The 21078-nt window shown below is 35.4% G+C and overlaps 2 protein-coding genes and 1 long non-coding RNA gene across 4 annotated transcripts in view; all 3 read left to right on the forward strand.

Moving 5' to 3' along the window:
- Positions 1-21078, forward strand: part of LOC126633012 (uncharacterized) — a 75463-nt gene that overhangs the window by 36799 nt on the left and 17586 nt on the right. The gene's annotated exons all lie outside the window — the stretch shown is intronic.
- On the forward strand, positions 257-3040 carry LOC126632994 (11S globulin seed storage protein 2-like). Its single transcript, XM_050303539.1, has 4 exons — positions 257-416; positions 694-907; positions 1383-2094; positions 2743-3040. The coding sequence occupies exons 2-4, from the start codon at positions 709-711 to the stop codon at positions 2870-2872; spliced, it is 1041 nt and encodes a 346-aa protein (XP_050159496.1). The 5' UTR covers positions 257-416; positions 694-708; the 3' UTR covers positions 2873-3040.
- Positions 10654-13826, forward strand: LOC126632992 (11S globulin seed storage protein 2-like). 2 transcript variants are annotated; one of them, XM_050303537.1, is made up of 4 exons: positions 10654-10704; positions 10983-11196; positions 12516-13224; positions 13555-13826. In XM_050303537.1, the coding sequence occupies exons 2-4, from the start codon at positions 10998-11000 to the stop codon at positions 13703-13705; spliced, it is 1059 nt and encodes a 352-aa protein (XP_050159494.1). In that variant the 5' UTR covers positions 10654-10704; positions 10983-10997; the 3' UTR covers positions 13706-13826. The 2 variants fall into 2 exon arrangements, with proteins under 2 accessions (XP_050159494.1, XP_050159495.1); XM_050303538.1 differs by having other exon boundaries at positions 10655-10677.

Here is a 21078-nt window from a genome sequence, read left to right on the forward strand (position 1 = left end):
AAACTCTGACAAGTCATTCGAATTGATGTAATGTAATCACCATATCTCAAGATAAAGTTACGTGCTACAACCATCACAATCACTCAAACATGTTCATGAATTCCAAGCCAATTTGAATACTACCACTACTTCCATAATTGAGATATGACTTTGGGCTTTGATAATAAGCCACGTAGGAGATTGCATGCACTGGGGCTTGATGTGATAGTGTATTCGAATGTCTTCACGCAATCTTTGAAAATTGCACACGTGCCCACTTTTTATTCCCATGCATATTTATGGATCTCTCTTGCATATATATGCATATGTACACGTTGTCGACTCCAGACTTCCTTCATATATCCATAGTCATAGATTCAATTTGCTGAAAAATTCTAGATAGTTGGCTTATCTGTCTACACCCACGAAACTAGAAGGTGATATTTTCTTGCTTAATTGTATCGCTTTGTTTGTAGGCTTTTGTTTTCTGTGATCCAGATGCTTTATTATACTAACGTTTCCTTGGCTCTTCGCCTCTGTTGAGGGATCTTGTTTTTCTTGTTTAAGTTATGCATATGTAAGCTAGACTAGTTAGACGATAATTTGAAATCTCTCTACTCGTAAATTGGATTGGTTAAAAAAAAAATTGTCTTGTCGTAAAAGCTAATTAATAAAAACCGATATTGATTTGGCTTTTTGGATGGTTTTTTTAAGGAAATAATTTAATCAATGGATGGGATGGACTTAACACCCGAGTCAGCTCAAAAGTTGTTTGAAGGAGACGGAGGAGCATATTACATTTGGTCGAGTTCAGATGCTCCGGTGCTTGCTGAGGCCAAGGTTGGTGCAGGCAAGCTTGTTCTTCAACCTCATGGCTTTGCACTTCCTCACTATGCAGATTCCTCCAAACTGGGATATGTTCTTCAAGGTAAGTAATAACTAATTAACTACAGCATGCAAATACATATATAAATAAATGCATTTATAAATATCATGTTCACGTATGAGAGATTTTTTTTTTATTACGTCTGGAACACGAGAGAATATTAATGTCACTGGAAAGTTTTTTTTATTCAAGTGTCCATCCAATTGTAAAATAACATGTAGTGTTCTGTCTCATTTTTCTAGTACACTAAAAAATCTCTTCACCTACATGTTTGCCTATTTTAATTAATTTGTTTTTGTAATTAAGAAAGACGGAAAACAAAACTTTGTTATTTGTTCATCAATGCCCTTATTATATAACTAGCTATATGATGGAAAACAAAAGTTTGTTATTTGTTCATCAATGCCCTTATTATATAACTAGCTATATGATGGAAAACAAAAGTCATACTTAACTTGCTAGACTATAATGCTTATATTATTGTTGAAGATCTTAATTAGCTCTAATGGTGATGCAGGTGATGATGGATTAGTAGGAATGGTATTCCCTAACACATCAGAGGAGGTGGTGGTTAAGGTTAAGAAAGGAGATGTGATACCAGTACCAGTTGGAGCAGTCTCATGGTGGTTCAACAATGGAGATCGCTCTGAGGAGCTTGTTGTTGTTTTCTTGGGTGAAACTGCCGGAGCTCACATTCCCGGCCAATTTACGTATTTTTTGATTGCCGGAACCCTAAGTCTACTTGCAGGTTTCTCAACTGAATTTTTCAGCAAGTCCTTCAACATCACCGAGGACGAAGCTGATGACATCACCGAAAGCCAGACTGGGGTTTTGATCATCAAGCTAGGTCAAGATGAAAAGACCAAAATGCCCCTTCCCAATCAGAAACTCACCCACACACATGTTCATAACATTACTAGTAGTAAAACTACGGCCACATTGACCGAGAAGGAATTCCCTCTTCTTAAACAAGCTGGGTTAAGTGCGAACCTCACGAAACTCGAGGCCGACGCAATTAGCTCTCCAATTTACGCACCTGATTCCACAGTCCAGGTGATTTATGTTGCTCGAGGGAATGGCCGGATACAGATTGTGGGTGTTAACGGTCAACGTTTGTTGGACGCAGAGGTAACTGCCGGCCAACTGCTTGTGGTACCAACGTTCTTCATGGTTGCTAAACTTGCAGGACAAAATGGGTTGGAATGTTTCACTGTCATCACCAGTTCTCAGTAAGCACATTGAGCGGTCACAACACCACTACTTTAATTTCAATAGTACTTTTTTTTTGTCTATTTATTAAATGAATTCATTTCCATAATGAAGTACAAATGATTTCATTTGGACACACAAACAAATTGATGCGCATATTAACGTACTCTATAATTCAAGTAGATCTCACGTATAATAGTATAATCCATTTGTATTAAAAAGGGAGAAAGATTCTCTCGCCTTTTAATCTCTGCCCCATTTCTTTCTCTCTTACTTGAACGGTTATGATTAAGTCACGTCAACATCTTATATTTTATTGATTGTTTTATAGAGACAATAAGACAAAAACTAATATGTGAGAGGAGGGGAGGAAAATGGATGAGAATAGAAGGGAAAATAATTTCAGTCTATTAAAAAGTGTGTCAGTGTTGTATGTATAAATAGTTTTATTGCTGACCATTATTGTTGTGCAAAATACTTTAATTTCAGTAAGAATAAATAATATCGAAATGTCACAACAACACTACTTCAATTTCAGTAATATTTTTTTTTCTTTTCTTGATGAAATTATTTGGAGACTGAATTATTGCTGTACGAAACACTGTGTGTATATATATGTGTGTGCGTATATTAATATAGGGATAACATAATTGGTATTATTTTTGCAGGCCTGTCCTGGAAGACGTAGCTGGAAAGACGTCAGCACTGGGAGCATTATCGCCGGAGGTACTACAAATAGCCCTTAATATAAGTCCAGGGCTGGAACGACTTCTCAAGTCAAAGATTAGAAAGGGCTGATCGATCATGATCAACGGTTCAACGGCCTAATAATTTATCTTATATATATTAATAAGCAGATCATCATGCATGATATATTACTGCAATGCAAGAGTGCGGTCGGATCTTTCTGGTTATCTTTATTTTTATGTGATTTTCTTGAATAAAATTCTGCGAATGGATTACGGACGTGACAATGTAAGGATTCAGTATTAATAAAATAGGACAATAAAACTCCTAGAAAAGTAAAAGACTTCAGTTAATACTAGAAATATAATAAGCCACAAATTTAAAGCAAGATACATGCATTATAGCTCTAAAAATGCATATATTTTTTCATATCATTCTAATCCCTTGATGCCATAGCTGCCACTAATTTTATGCAATAATGATCTTGGTCCATGGCCTGCATCAGGTCGCTAGCATCCTCTTTTCCTAATTACCATAGCAGTTGTTATATGACTTCATATAACAACTAGGGTGGAGCTAAGGTGATGCAACCGAAATGCACCCAAGTATTGTTTCATAGGAAAACTAATGAAAGGGGTTTGAAAACTTTGAGTTTTAACGATAAGGACAAAATAAAGGGTAAAGTGAATAGTACCATGATTGACTTTTTAGTGTAAAAATGTGGTTTTTCGTTAAAATGAACAGTACCGGGAGTTTTTCGTTAAAGTTCCTTTGTTTCATTTCACAAAGCACCCTACTGAAGCTACTACGCATGTTAGCTATAGAGGTCCAATTTTCAAAAGAAAAAGCTGGCCACAATCATGTTAGCTACTCTACATGAACAAACACAATGCGTCTATAGAAAATATACATGCAATCTAATCAGTCTCCGGAAAATTTAAAGGGAGCAAAATAAATGTCAACATATGCTGTCAAACAGTTTCTCTTAGGAATTATATTGAACAGGTCGATCCTCCCCTCCCGTCTGTTTTAGCAATTTATCTTAAGGTCTCCGCTCTAAGAGCTCCCTGGTAACAACAGAGGAGCCGACCCACCACCCTGCCGCGGCAGGCTTTTTTGTTTCACAATAAGACCTGAACGATTATCCCTACCCTTGATAGCTTATGGGTTTACGTCCATCCCCAATTGGATACTTTTGTTTAAAGAAACACGGTACTTTCTGCATTCAAACCGGCCAACAAAATCCAAAAGGACCAGTCCGTGCTCACCGAACTATATATTCGGTCTCCATCAGAAAGACACTAATTGAGTTCTGGTACTGGTGTAACTGCAAGGATTCATGTGCACATCGTTCCAACCATTCAATTTTCAGTAATTACTAGTGCTCAACGTGCAAAAAATAAAATTGTACCATGTACATGAAGGCCACCACTAAGTACAGAGTTCAGGTTTAGTTCTCACTGAAATATTCCTTCCCGACCATAGCGTGAAATGAAGCTAAAAAGAGAAACGCAGAGCCCAGCTATATATGTTTACGATATAATATAGTTCTCATTGACTGAGAATTCTACAAGGATAGAACAGATGAAGGAGAGTTGGATAGAACCGATAAGAACTATGAAAGGTATGAGATAGCAAAGAATGAAGTAATTAAAGAAAGCCATGAGCGAAGCGAAGCTAGCGGCTTTTGACGACATGTCTAAGCAATTAGATACCAAAGAAGGAGAGTATATCTATAAACTGTCCAGAACAAGGGAAAGGAAGACAAGACTTTAACCAAGTAAGGTGCATCAAGAATGAGAATGGAAATGTTCTGGGTATGGAGAATGCGGTTAAAGACAGATGGATAGTTTATTTTCATAATCTCTTCAATGAAGGACACAACATGAGTACTTTTTTGGGTGAGTTGAGTGACTCGGAAGACTGTAGAATTACTTCTTTTACAGCCAAGTTAGGAAAGAGAAAGTTGTTGTAACTTTGAAAACGATGAAGCATAGAAAAGCAGTGGGTCCAAATGGTATACTGATCGAAGTGTGGAAGGTCTTGGGAGATATGAGTGTAACATGGCTCACAAACCTTTTCAATAAGATATAAAAAACGAAGGAGATGCCCAATAAGTGGTAAGAAAGCACTTTGGTGCCAATCTTCAAGAATAAGGGTGACATATAAAATTGCATAAACTATAGAGGTATTATGTTAATGAGTCACACAATGAAGCTCAAGGAGAAGGTAATTGAGCATAGACTAAGACAAAAGACACATGCCTTAGAGAATCAATTCGGGTTCAAGCCAAGACGCTCGTCAATGGAGGCAATCTATCTCTTATGAAGATCGATGGAATAATATAGAAATATGAAAAAAGATTTGTACATGATCTTTATAGATTTAGGAAAAGCGTATGATAGGGTCCCAAGAGAAATTCTTTGTAGGATTCTAAAGAAGAAAAAGGTACGATTAGCATACAGCAAAACAATAAAGGATATGTATGACGGAGTAAAGACTGCAGTAAGAACTCATGGAGGACAAACTGAAAGCTTTCCCATACCATAGTGTTACACTAAGGCTCAACTTTAAGTCCTTACCTTTGCATTGGCAATTGACTAGTTAACGGGACATATTAAAGTGATATCCCTTGTGTATACTTTTCACATATGATATAGTGCTAATAGATGAAATGTAGGAGGCAGTAAATCTGAAGCTTAACCTTTGGTGGGAAATGTTGGAATCTAAAGGTCTTTACCTAAGTAGGTTAAACATAGAGTATATGATGTGCAAGTTCGGTGAAATGGGGGCCCAGATGAGATAGGGGTGACGATAAGAAATTAGGAAGTACCAAAGAGTGAACATTTTTGTTATATTGGATATGTTTGCCAAAATAACATATAATTAGATGAAGATCTCAACCATAAAATAAAAGATGGATGGATGAAGTGGAAGAATGAATAGGGTGTCAATAATGTGATTAATTTTGTGTTTCTAGCATTATGTATATTTTTTTTAATTTACAAATTCCAAATAGTTAATTTTAGAATGATTTACAAATTACAAATAATATGCTACATCTGTACATAACAGAAATTTTGACAAAATTATCATGGAGGATCATACTGATTTTCAACACCCATTTTTAGGTACCGCATTGATGGAGTGAGTCAAATTTCAGGGACCATTTGTGATAAAAAAAATTTAAGAAAAGGGGAGTCAATTGAAGTGAGTGCCAGTTGTAACGACATATTTTGTAATTTTTGTTTATCTTAAATGAATTTAAATATCACAATACATGATTGATCTATTTATAATTAACATAAATATTGTTGATATATTTTGTAAATTTTTATTGATTTTATACAAAATCATCCAATTTTATGTTTCTAAATAACATTATGTATTCTTTTTATACTTAAAAATTCCAATAATTAATTTTAGGCTGATTTACTTCAAATATTTTGTAGCTCGAACATAATGGTTCAAACAAGTACATGCTCAGTAATTTTTTGGCCTGATCGTCGCATACCAATTTATTCATGTTATTACACCAACTATTTATTAACACTCTTTAGCATAGGTTCATGAAATGCCAACCGTATCATCCACTAAGAAACTTGTAGACATTTGATGGCACAGTAGAATATGGGGAGAAGGCCACAGTTCAACTTGCCACATATTAAATAAGTTGAAAATCATAATACGCATTATGAATATACAAAGAATAAAAAACTGACCAGCAAACCGAAGAATAAAAAACTGAGTAACAAACCGAAGAAGAAACTGACTACAAACGAATATAATTGAGTAAATTATACTTTACTACCTCAAGTTTGAGATCTATTGCAACCTCTTATAATATCTTCAAAACATTTCACTTTCATACCTCAAGTACTATTTTATTTCAATATAATACATCCGTTACATTTTCTATCTATTGATCTGTTAAGAACTGACGTAATTGCCACATTTGTGCCATGTGGCAAAAAAAAATTTTATTCATTAAAAATATTATAAGAATTTACCTTATTTATAATTATTATAAAAAAAAATTGTAATTAAAAAAAAATTGAAAACCCAAAAACCCATTCCCCCAGACCATCTCCCTCTCCTCCATTCTCTTCACCTCCCTTCCCATCCAAAAACCCACCCCACCTCCCTTGCAAACCCCCACCCCCACCTTCCTTGCAACCCCCCACCCCCACCTTCCCCGAGCCTTTTCTCCTCTTCACCCTCATCTGCAACCCCACCCACCCTTCTCTCTTTTGCAACTCGAACCCACCCTCCCTTCTCTCCGTTACTTATCATCTTTCCCGACGCCTTCCCCGCAACCCAAACCCCCAATCTCACCCCACATCCACCTCCCCCACAACCCCCCATCCCCCACCCCACCCCACCCCTAGATCTGGACCTCGACAACCAGTCAACGACCTAGATGCACTGAACAACCCAAAAGCCTCTGAATCCAGTGATGGTCTTCTCGCCGAGCTCGAGTCCCTTTGCTAGTCACACTAGGCCCTATTATTGAAGTCGGCGGCGATAGATGTTCGGCTGTGAGGATGAAGGAAATGGAAGTGGTTGCTTCGATGGGAGGGGAGGATTGACATGGTGGTTGTATGAGATGGGTGGTGGTGATGGAGAAAGAAAGACATGAAGTTGGGAGGCTCAGGAAGGAGAAGAGGGGTTAGGGGGGGTTGCGGGTGTTGGATATACATCAACAATCTGGGATAAACTTATATATATATATATATATATATATGATAATAATAAATGCGAATAAATATATCACAGAGAATAAACAAGATGAAATATTATTTAAGCAGAAAACAGAAGATCGAGGCTTGCGTACCGCAATGTCCTTGAAATAGAAACTTCGTCCCTACTCAGTGTTTGTAGTTCTACGGACGTCTGCTTCACTAGGATTCAATGATCTAAGTTAGAATTCCAACACTGGAAAACTAGACTTCTGGCGAATTTGTTTGTGGTACTCTCAGTATGCTTGGTATATAAGGATTGATGATTTTCAGTGATCTGAATGATATGCAGATGCATGTATTTATAGTGAGCATATGTCTGTTCGCAACAGACATGTTTTTGGGAGGCGACTGTTCAATGTAAAGGGTGTGTTGCTCCATCTGTTTCTCAGATATGATCTCAGACTTCATCTGAAAAGATGAGTCTTTTCATAAAAAAATAATTTAATTAAATTCAAAAATAATGAAAAATAATTAATTAAAGAATTTAATTTTCAGAGCTCAAGGCCCATCTTTTGATAATTACTTATATATATATATTAATTATTAATTAATTATCAATTAATTATTACACCCCAAAGCCCAACCCCAAGGGTGAGCCCAATTTTATTCTCCAAGGTCCATCACTTTAATCACTTTCTATAAGGGACAAAGCCTTATAAAGTGAGGAAACCTTGTGGTGGTGAGCAATGTGAGACAATGAAATTCTACTCAAAATTTCCAACAGCAGGGAGGTGGGGGTGGGGTTTTGGGGATTCAGTTTTTATTTTTTATTATAAATATAAAAAAAATTGCCACATAGCACAAAGTTGGCAGCCACGTGGCAACCACGTCAGCTCTTAATAGATCAATGAATGAAAAATGTAACGGATGTATTATATTGAAATAAAATAGTACTTGAGGTATGAAAGTGAAATGTTTTGAAGATGTTGTATGAGGTTGTAATACAACTCAAACCTAAAGTGTTAAAGTGTAATTTACCCAATATAATTTTATTGACTGAAAGTCATGATGACTAAAAATCGGATGACTACATTGTGACTGACTTACTTTAAACTGAATAACAATACACCTTATTTATAGAGAAACTAACTCTAATTCTAAAAGGCAAGGAAACGAAACCTTAATCTACCAAGTGGCCTTCTACCACAATGGTGGAGAAGAGTGTTGCCCTTGCATCACGACATGAGTTTAAACCCCATTGACTTTCTAATCTAACAAATCTATCATTTGATCCAAAAAAAAATCTAAAACGAGCTAGAACTAAATTCTAAAATCACAAAAATCCTAAACAGGAAAACTAATGAAAATGGTTTGAAAACTTTGAGATTTAACGATAAGGACAAAATAAAGGGTAAAGTGAATAATACCCCATGATTGACTTTTTATTGTAAAAATGTGGTTTTTCGTTAAAGTGAACAGTACTGGGAGCTTTTCGTTAAAGTTCCCTAAAATAAATCTACAATACTAATATTTTTCAACAGAACAACTCTGACTTTCTGCATAATAACAACGATTACACTGTTGTACTCTGCTACGATGGAGTATGTGGCTCATCAGTGGCCATAGCTCAATGCTTGCTGACCATCAATTGCCTAGGAAAAACTAAGCCATAGATAATCCAATGGCCTTGGCCCAGACTTCTCTCATGAGGAGCATTTTGAACGTGTTTCTCATATAACAAGTTCTCATAAATGCAATGTATATCAATTTACAAGGGACCAATAGACGATGACGTATTGCGCCTGTGGTCCAACCAACCTCACAAAAACACGAGACTTCCTGTATTTTAGGGTTTAATCAACGACTCACAAGAATTCAGTTTTCACTAAACACAACGAGAGATTCAGAAGGTTCATCATTAAGCTTTTCTTCTTTTGTATGTGTGTCATTTTTCTCTCTTTCTAGCTTTAGAATACAGCACAGCAATGATAAACTTCTCTATTGACACAGTCACACAAGGGGATTTCCTATTGACACAGTCACACTTCGATCTCCTAACAAATAATAGGGTTAAGAATTCAGATAAGGTTTTAAGAAGCTTGTTTATGCTCATGTGATTTCTTCAATTGCCGATTCTCGACTCGTAAAGCTTCCAGTTCTTATTTGTGGGCAGTGAAGATGGTGGTGGCTACATCGTGGTAGTCTATACCATTTTAGCAACCTCCATAACCTTCTTTTTGATGTTGGCTGCTTGAATTGTAGGGTGGAGTTGGTGATTCTACTTTGAGTTTGGAGATGATGGCTTGATGGGGATGTGGTAACCGTTAGTTGGTGGTGGCCATAAATTTTTTTGAATTCCATTAAATTTTAATATAAACTATAATGTTCAATGCTTCATGACCTTCTATTATTTTGGAGACAAATGAAGCCCTAATTAATTTAACAAAAATTTAACTGGGGCTCAACAGATGTGACATTTTAAATATGTTAGGTACTTGTTTGAAATGTTTAAAAAGGATGTGATCAATTTGGAATGGTACTAAAATGTAGTGTTTTAGGTACTTAATCCTTTAATAATAATAATAATAATAAATGTTCATAATATATTCACATTTGGTGGGTTGCATTTGTTTACCAAGTCAAACAAAACTAACACTCTCCATTGGAGGGGGTTTTTTTATGTACCCAAAATATGCGTCAGTACATCAGGGATCATAATATAAGTGAAATGACATGTATCTTTCAGTGTCTCTTGATAAAGGTTGTCGTGACACGTAGTAGATTCACTTGTATTATGACACGTGGTGTATAAACTTGTTTAGTATATTCACTTGTGAATAACATGTATCACAAACGGATAATATTAGGGAGACCAAATTTGCAAATCAAATAATGCGTTACCAAACATGTTAACCAACATTTAAGTAACAATCCAATCATCAACCACCACATTATTTGATTTACCATATTTAATTTGAAAATTTACTCCCTAGCATTATCCATCACATAAGAGCGTAAATTTCCATTTTCCACTATTTAGGAATGCAACACAACTTCCACATGTCCCGCATTTCCCATTTTGTGCATATGCCACCAAAGTCAATGTGGAAAATGTGACCGAAGCAAAATACGTAGTCGACTCCAAACTTCCTCTATATATATCCTTAGTCATAGGCTTAATTTGCTATAAAAATTTTAGGTATTGCTCATCTGTCTTCACTCACGAAACTTAAGGTAATTTTTTTTTTCGGTAACATAAAGGTAATATTTTCTTGCCTGGCTCTATCGCTTTGTTTGTAGGCTTTTGTTTTCTGTGGTCAAGATGCTTTCTTGTACTTACGTTTCCTTGGCTCTTCGTCTCTTTTGAGGGCTCTTGTTTTTCCTGTTTAAGTTGTGAGTATGTAGCTAGGTTAGACTAGTTGTACGACAATTTGAAATCTCCCTTCTCGTAGATTAGACTGGTTAAAAAAGATCGTCTTATTGTAAAAGCTAATTAAAAACAGATGTTGATTTGGCTTTTTGGTTGACTTTTTTTCAAGGAAACAATTTTATCAATGGATGCGATGGACTTAACACCCAAGTCAGCCCAGAAGTTGTTTGAAGGAGATGGAGGAGCATATTACATTTGGTCGAGTTCAGATGTTCCGGTGCTTGCTGAGGCCAAGGTTGGTGCAGGCAAGCTTGTTCTTCAACCTCATGGCTTCGCTCTTCCTCACCATGCAGATTCCTCCAAACTGGGATATGTTCTTCAAGGTAATTAATAACTAATTAACTACAGCCTACAACTACATATGTAATTAACTGTATGTGGTGTTCCTTTCCGTCCGTGCACACTAAAAAATCTTTCTTCACGTACATGTAATTAAAAAAGGTGGAATACAGAAGTTTCTTTTTGGAACACTTTGGATGCGGTCCCTAGCTATCAATATTATTTGATTGAAACCTTGTTAGTTTTTAGTTTTTGATTGAGGTCCCTGACATTAATGTAATAATGTAAGTTACTATATTTTTTTTTAAATTAAAAATTAAAAATTGAAATTTGTAATTGTTTATATTAATGAGATTTTAAATAATATTAATGAGATTTATACTCTCTATTATATTGTGTGTGTGTACACACATATGTATGGGTACATTAACCAAAAGTAACAAAAAAAGTTATTGTACCAAAACATGGATACATTCTCAAATCAACAAAAAAGAATGTGCCCATATAAGTTTAAACATGGATTAAAAAATTTGAATGGATTTTATATTAAAAAAAGGGTACATTTTACATATAACAAATTGATATATTTGAGAATGGGTACATTTAAGATTAAAGAAATTGAAAAATTATATGAATGGGTACATTTAAGATTAAAAATTTGAGAATCTTTTTATATATATAAAAAAAACTAATAGGTACAAACTTAATTTAGTTTAATTTTTTATTATTTTGGAAATGTTTGAATTGAAAATTAATTAGAAGTTTAATAGAGGTGTGAGTATTAAACCCTAAATTAATTACTAATTTTTATATTAAAAAATTATATAATAAACATGTAAATTCATTATCACATTAATGCTAGGGACTTGAATCAAAATTTAAGAACTAATAAGGTCTTAGTCAATGAATAGTAAAAACTAGGGACCGGATACTAATATTTCTTTTTTATTCATCAATGCCCTTGTTACATAACTAGTTAATATGATGGAAAACAAATCATACTTTAGTTGCTAGACTATAATGCTTATATCATAGTTTGTTATGAATCTGAACCACACATTCAAGCGATAATCAAATTGACAAAGAAAATCCCATATAATATGTAAATAGTTTAGATTCACAATTTGACAAGATAATAATATGTTATATTTGTTATTGGATCATAGAAGTTCAAAGATTTTAGCATTAACTATCGTCCTTGTCACGATAATCTACCTGATCGATCTGGTTGACCAAAATAATCAACATGATCAATAGTTAAGATTCAGGTTCTCGCATGAAAGCAGTAACAATATGTCCGGGATTTGTTATTTGGGGAACAAAGAAGTTTGAAGATCTTAACTAGCACCAAATGGTGATGCAGGTAATGATGGATTAGTAGGAATGGTCTTCCCTAACACATCAGAGGAGGTGGTGGTTAGGGTTAAGAAAGGAGATGTGATACCATTACCAGTTGGAACAATCTCATGGTGGTTCAACAATGTTGATCACTCTGAGGAGCTTCTTGTTGTTTTCATGGGTGAAACTGCCGGAGCCCACGTTCCCGGTCAATTTTCGTACTTTTTTATTGCCGGAACCCTAAGTCTACTTGCAGGTTTCTCAACAGAATTTGTCAGCAAGTCCTTCAACATCACTGAGGATGAAGCTGATGGCATCACCAAAAACCAGACTGGGGTTTTGATCATCAAGCTAGGTCAAGATGAAAAGGCCAAAATGCCCCTCCCCAATCTAAAGCTCACCGACAAATTTGTTCACAACATCAGTACTAGTAGTACAACTACATTAACTGAAAAGGAATTTCCTTTTCTTAAACAAGCTGGGTTAAGTGTTAACCTCACAAAACTTGCGGCCAACACAATCAGCTCTCCAATTTACACAGCGGATTCCACAGTCCAAGTGATTTATGTTGCTCGAGGGAGTGGCCGGATACAGATCGTGGGTGTTAACGGTCAACGTTTGTTGGACGCAGAGGTAGCTGCTGGGCAGCTGGTTGTGGTACCAATGTTCTTCATGGTTGCTAAACTTGCAGGACATACTGGGCTGGAGTGTTTCGCTCTCATGACTAGTTCTCAGTAAGCACATTGAGCTGTCACAACACCACTACTTTCATTTTAGTACCTTTTTTTGTCCTAATGAAATCAGTTCGATACTGAAGTGCGAGTGATTCTATTTGGACACACGAAAGTGATACATTTGTTGACACACATGTAAATACAAATGGAGCATTATACATGACACGAATACGTCGCTAATATAGTGTTCCTTACCAATCATACAACGTGAAGTGTTAGTTTCTCTACACATGACATTATGTCATTGGTATAGAATACTACATCAGCAGTATAACTATGTCATGTAAGTCCTCATAATTCATGAAATACTAATTGTTATTATATTTGCAGGCCTGTCATGGAAGACTTAGTTGGAAAGACATCACCATTGGGAGCATTATCACCGGAGGTGCTGCGAATATCCCTTAATATAACTCCAAAGCTAGAAAAACTTCTCAAGTCCAATATTCGAAGGTCTGATCATGATCAACAACCGAATTAATTATTCCAAATCAATGTATCGTGATTAATGCGGTAGTAAAAGTCCGCCGAGAATCTTTTATGTAATCTTATCTGTTATTTTAAAAAACCGAAAAATAAGTCACAAGACTTAAACGTCTTTATGGTGGTGAGCCTTGTTAGCAATTGAGGTCCAAATCCAAACTTCTGTTAGTCTTTTGTTAAAAAAACTCACGTGACTATCACATGGAGGGCCAAATTCATCATTTTAATTCAAATTTCATCCTATTCCATAGACATCTAGTATGAGTTAGTGTTTAACGGAAATAAGATTTCACATAAAATAAGCTCGAATGCAAAGAGTGAAACAAAACCTGTAAAACCACGTCAATGGCTAGGAGAAGAGGTGAAAGTGAAGTTGCGCCTAATTTCTCAGGTATGATTTCGTTTGGAAATCATAATACTTGTATTAAACCATTGTTTTTTTCAATGCCAACTCGTCTTTGATCATGAGTTAGAGTCTTAGTCTGCCTTAAATTTTCATTCTTGTATCAATTTGTACCAGTTCGAATGCATATATACCTTTCAATTTTGTCTTTAATTGATAGTGAAGTTTGATACACGCTGTAGTCAACCAGTACACAACCTTTCAATTTTTTTCTTAATCTTCTTTGAATTTTAGTTATTTAAGTTTCTTACGCTCTTGAAGTTTATATGCAGAGGACAGACATGAAAATTGAATTTTCAGCAATACCTTGCATCCATTGTCTTTAATTTTTTAATTATGCAATGTCTGTCACCCGTCTAGATGCATAAATACTGCGATGCCTTTCCCCTGTTGTCTTTAATTCTTTAAGTTATTCTTGTAAATTATCTCTCATTTTCACACTTGTTTCAATTTGCTTTGTGCACTAGAATCAGATGCCAACTTTTTAACTCACAAAAAAAAAAAAAAAAAAAAAAAAACAAATGTATGTCATAACCCACCCAGAAAGAACAAGTGTATACCTAAGTCATACTAGATGTCCATGGAATAGGATGTAATTTGGATTGAAATGACGTATTTGACCGATCCATGTGATAGTCGCATAAGTTTATTTAATGAAAGACTAACGGAAGTTTGGATTTGGGCCTCAATTGCTAACAAGGCTCACCACGAGGGTTTAATTAACAATTTTTTCATCACAAAAGTCACATTAAAAGTAGTGTGTCACGTTAGAAACCACAAAAAAAAAAAAATTTGACCTTAATAAAATTTGTGTGGATAATGGATCACGGATGACAATAAAAAATAGAATACAAACAGATTACTCGATCTTCACTTTCCCAGTGGACCCAAAAAAAGATTTCGCGCTTCTCTTTGTCCCTAATAAATAAATCGGCTAAGGTATTTGTACCCTATTTTTCAAGTTTTTTACTACGCATTTTGGCCGTGGGATCATAAAAAATAAGTCAATTTTAATGGTATTTCAAGATATTATTATTTATTTTTTGGATCAGGATAATTATCTTGAGAGATTATTAAAGGGTTATCTAAGTTAGCTATTATGATTGGATATGGTTGAGTTTACACGAGATAAGATTCTCTCATCTCCTATTTTCTTGTCCTTTCCTTCTTTCATTTCTTATTTAAACAGTTACAATTAAATCAAGTTAATATTTTATTTTTTGTAAGGGAAAAGGACAAAAACAAATGAAAAGAGAAGAGGAAAGATGAGGGAAGAGATAAGAGAATCCTACTCCTTATCAGAAATAGGATTGATCTTCGGGTTGGTGGTGAGGTGAAGTACGTAAGTGGTTGGAGAATGACTAGCATGTGGTAATCTTCTAACTGTCAACCACATGTTGATGGGATAAAACTAGGCCTGGCAAACGGGTCGTGTCAGTCGTGCTTGTGTCGTTTTCGTGTAACATCTGTTATCTTAACGGGTCGTGTCGTGTCACACCTGTTATCTTAACAGGTTGGGTCACTTTACCCAACGGATAAAGTGACCCGACCCGTTATAACCCGTTATGACCCGTTAAGAAAAATATATTTTTTTCTTAAATTTGCACATACCACACTTTGCCACATAAATATTACTTCAAAACATTAAAACACATAATTTAATATATATATATATATATATATAATTATTTTAGTTTTTAGGGGTATAAAATTGTTAAATTAATGTATATAATTATTATAGTTTATTCATACTCATTAAGTATAACATAAGATTTTGTGGTATCCACTAGTGTAATTTTTTAAATTGAAGATCGAATTTATTCATTGTATTCATATAGGCACTAGTAGAAAAACTCGTTTGCGCAACGGAATCTTGCGCGACGCACAAATTTTCGTCGCGCAAAGTGACTTTGCGCGACGCCAAACATAAAACGTCGCGCAAATGGTCTTTGCGCGACGACACTTTGCGCGACGAAGGTTGACGTCGCGCAAAGCTATTTTGCGCGACGTAGGTTTACCTGCGTCGTGCAAAACTGTTTTGCGCGACGTCACCATTCGTCGCGCAAAGTTTTGGCGCCAAACCTACAATATTTTACCCTTTTGCCCAAAGTTGTTTTGCACGACGCAGATGCAGCTACGTCGCGCAAAGTTTTTTTTTTTTTTCTTTTGGGGATCTTTCATTGCCTTTTTCTTTTGTGGTATCCACTTGTGTAAATGTTTTAAATTGACGATCAAATTAGTTCATTGTATTCATATAGGTTTAAAGAGTGTCGCTGTAAAAAATCATCAAAATCGAAGTTAAAATAACCGTTAAATCGTGATTTTTCGTTTATAGCCGTCGAAAAGGTTTGTCCCATACTTAATCTCTGAATGTTTGTTTTTTTCGATTTTTGGCGTATGCCATCTCGCAGTATATACAAACAAATTTGACAGTTGGATCGTTGAAAGTAATCTCGTACAATGTGTTTCCCATCTAGTTCAATGGTATATATATATTTACTAAGTAGATTTTAATTTATTTATTTTGTATTCATAAGCAAACGGGCAAAAAATATTTTTAAAAAACCTTGTGCGACGTAGGTGACGTCGCGCAAAGTGTTTTTTTTTTTTTTTGCTTTTCTTTTGAGGTTCTTTAATTGCTTTTTCTTTTGTGGTATCCACTTGTGTCAAGAAGTGTAGCTATAAAAAATCATCAAAATCGGAGTTAAAATAACCGTTAAATCATGATTTTTTTTATAACCATCGAAAAGTTTTGTCCCGTTACTTGATCTTTGAATGTTTGTTTTTTGCAATTTTTGGCGTATGCGATCTTGAAGTATATACAAACATGTTTGACGGTTGGATCGTTGAAACTAGTTTTGTAGAATGCGTATCCCATCAAAACAATATATTCACTAACACTTGAGAGTTTATTCATACTTTCATTAAGTATAATATAAGATTTTGTGGTATCCACTAGTGTAAATATTTTAAATTGAAGATCGAATTCATTCATTGTATTCATATAGGGTCAAGGAGTGTAACTGTAAAGAATCATCAAAATCGGAGTTAAAATAAACGTTAAATCGTGATTTTTCTTTTTATAACCGTCGAAAAGTTTTTTCCCGTTACTTGATTTCTGAATGTTTGTTTTTTGCAATTTTTGGCGTATGCGATCTTGAAGTATATACAAACATGTTTGACGGTTGGATCGTTGAAACTAGTTTTGTAGAATGCGTATCCCATCAAGACAATAGATTTACTAACACTTACAAAGTTTATTTATACTTTCATTAAGTATAACATAAGATTTTGTGGTATCCACTAGTGTAAATATTTTAAATTGAAGATCTAATTCATTCATTGTATTCATATAGGGTCAAGGAGTGTAGCTGTAAAAAATCATCAAAATCGGAGTTAAAATAACCGTTAAATCATGATTTTTCTTTTTATAACCGTGGAAAAGTTTTGTCCCGTTACTTGATCTCCGAATGTTTGTTTTTTTGCAATTTTTGGCATATGCAATCTCGAAGTATATATAAACGTGTTTGACGGTTGGATCGTTGAACCTAGTTTCGTAGAATGCGTATCTCATCAAAACAATAGATTCACTAATACTTAAGAGTTTATTTATATACTTTCATTAAGTATAACATAAGATTTCCACTAGTGTAAATATTTTAAATTGAAGATCGAATTCATTCATTGTATTCATATAGGGTCAAGGAGTGTGTAGCTATAAAAAATCATAAAAATCGGAGTCAAAATAACAGTTAAATCATGATTTTTCGTTTTATTACCGTTGAAAAGTTTTGTTTGGTTACTTGATTTCTAAATGTTTGTTTTTGTGATTTTTTAATGATGCAATCTCGAAGCATGTTGATGCACAAAATCAGCGAGGACTTTGGCACAACAGAAAATGTTAAGTTTGTGACATTCGCTAGATTGCTCCGGTCACTAGTGTGGATATGGACAGGGAAGCAAACACAAGATGTACGTGGTTTACCCAGATTGGCTACGTCCACGGAGTAAAAAAGTTCTCATTAATTGTGAAGGGTTTACACAAGTACATAGGTTCAAGCTTTCCTTTAGTGAGTACTAGTGAATGATTTAGTACAAATGACATTAGGAAATATTGTGAGAGAATGATCTCTATTTATAGAAGAGAGTTTCTAGTTTTATTCTGACATTGACACGTGTCGTGTTGTGATTGGCTTCTGATGTTGACACGTGTCGCGCTATGATTGGCCTCCTGGTTAGAGGGAAACTCTTCTGGGTCCTTGACGGTATAACGTTGACCAGTGCTCAGTAGTTTCGGGATTGGTCAACTATGGTACAAACAGTGCTCCCCTAAGTTCCCGAGTGAGGGAAGCTTCTCGGTTCGGGACTTGCAAGATCCAAGCTATTGAGTAATCACGAAACTTCGAAGTACCGAAGTGTGGTATCATTTTCACTTGCCTTATCTGTCTCATATGGAGATGTGGCATCTTCTCTGGAAGTACTTTTCCTCCATCCATGGGTGGTATCTTTAACCAATGAAGATGCACAAGGTAATGTATCAATTTCACTTGAAGCTTACTTGTAGTTTCGAGCTTGGTCAAGTGCGATACAAACCCTATAGTAGAAGTCCCCCAAGTCGTCGAGCTAGGAGATTTGCCGAATGAGGTAATAAACAAGGTAAACAATCAGACTTCCAAGCAAGAAACCTGGATCGGAGGTTCGACTTTGGCTTCCGGTTGATTGTTCTCCTTCTCCTTGTGTCGTAAACAGCAACAAGGATAAGGAGCAAGGAAGAAAATATCGGTAATATCGGAAATATCGGTAGTCCGAAAACACGGAAATATCGATGGAAATATCGGTAAAATATCGATATCGATAAAAATTACATGGAAACCACGGAAATTGTAAGAAAAACTTGGAAATTTTTAATGAAACTTTGTAGGATGTTTATTTAGTCAATTATCTATTAGTTTATCACAAAAAATTGGAAGGAAATGCATTGCATGATGGATTTAACTGATTTAAGTTGATTATATAGCGAGCTGGCAAACATTGTGAGTGTAGAAAATATGTAGTAATTAATGAAAGAAGTTTAAACACACCATAATCATTTATATATAATTAATTAGTACAATATTTGGAGGTTTTATTTAGGATATTAAAAAAAAAAAGGGAAGTGACTAAAATGATGAAGAATAATGTGCCGAATTTGACACTTTAAATTTCTTACACATAAGAATAAGACTAAACTTTAATTTGGATGCCGATTATGTTTTTTCAAGTTTATATAAAGTAAAAGAATTGAATTTTGGAAACCAGGAGTGTGTCAATTGAATTTTGGCCGGCGTGTAAGGTATCAATCTCTTCGTCTCGTCGAGTAGTACAACTTTCCTTTTTGTTTCACTCAATTTCGTTGAGTATTGAAAAAGTTATACTCATTTGAATCTTACCCAGTTTCCGGCGACCTCAGTGGCTTTCGAGGAAATTTCCGGCCAAACCACAATGAGTCAGACGTCGTGTAAGATACCATTCTCTTCTTCTCTTCGAGGTCTACAACTTTCCTTTTCGTTTCACTCAATTTCGTTGCGTATTGAAAAAGTTATACTCATTTGAATCTTACTCAATTTCCGGCGACCTCAGTGGCTTTCGAGGCAATTACCGGCCAAACCACGGCAAGTTGGCCAGCGTGCAAGGTATTAATCTCTTCGTCTCGTCGAGTAGTACAACGTTTTTTTTTGTTTCACTCAATTTCGTTGAGTATTAAAAAAGTTATACTTATTTGAATCTTACCCAGTTTCCAGCGATCGCAGTGACTTTCGAGGCATTTTCCGGCCAAACCACGACGATTCAGACGTCGTGTGAGGTACCATTCTCTTCGTCTCTTCGAGGAATGCAACTTTCGTTTTTGTCTTGCTTGATTTCGTTGAGTTTTGACAAAGTTATGGCCGTTTAAAGTGGGTGTAAATTTTCGGCCGAAATTCTGATTTTCTTCCTTGAGTGACTGAGTCCCACATCGCCCAGCGAGGGCAGTGAGCAAGCCAAAAATGCCTATAAAAGGCACATTCACCTCCTGAGAAAGCTTGTTTTCATGTCTTGGTTGGCCTTTGGGCTTTGATCAAGTGTAGTATGTTGAGATTTCTCAACATATTAAGTATTTTTGAATATTTTATTGCGATATTATTGATAATTTTGTCAAAATATTGTGATATTATTGATAATATTGATAATATCGTGATATTTTGACGAAAATTATTTGGATAGTTAAAAAAATATCGGATCTTTAAAAAAACGATAATATCGGCGAAATATCGCCGATATTATCGATTTTTACTTCCTTGATAAGGAGAAGCAAATGGAGAATAGATGATATGAGATACTTTTGCTTTTGAAGAAGTAACTTTCCACAGGCTTATTCTTGAACTGGGCTGGAAGGTTTCTGGTTTCCTCTAGAGTATAAGGCCGACTCAAGAATTTGAGGGTCAAAACAAGTCCATCAAATCTAGAGTACATTCGACCCTGATGATATGAGATATTTTTTCCGTTGACAAAGTAGTGGATGTATCGGCACGTGTTCTGTTACGCTTATCTTTACATGCTTCCTTGCATTCTTCTCACTTGCCCTATATGTTCCTTAGGCAGACATGGTATCTTCTCTGGAAGTATAAGATGTTGAAGATGAGTACTCAAGAGCAATGCCAGGTAAGTAATCAGGCAAGGGGTTCTCGGCAGTCAGTTCCTAACTAGAAGCTTGATTCCAAGTGCTGACTGATTGCTCTATTTCTCCTTGTCTTGCAGATAAGAATAAGGCCAAATGAAAAGACAGGGAAAAAACATGATATGGGATACTCTTGCTTTTAACCCTGATGATATGAGATACTCTTGCTCTGGTGTGGCTTGTTTGCAGAGGTATTATAGGGAGGAAAAGAAGCTAAGTATTTCGAGAGACTCTGCTGAAAGTGCCCTCTCGGATGTGAAGAAAAGTTGAGCAT

This window comes from Malus sylvestris, chromosome 8 (genome assembly GCF_916048215.2).
Source record: "Malus sylvestris chromosome 8, drMalSylv7.2, whole genome shotgun sequence".
Lineage (NCBI taxonomy): Eukaryota > Viridiplantae > Streptophyta > Magnoliopsida > Rosales > Rosaceae > Malus > Malus sylvestris.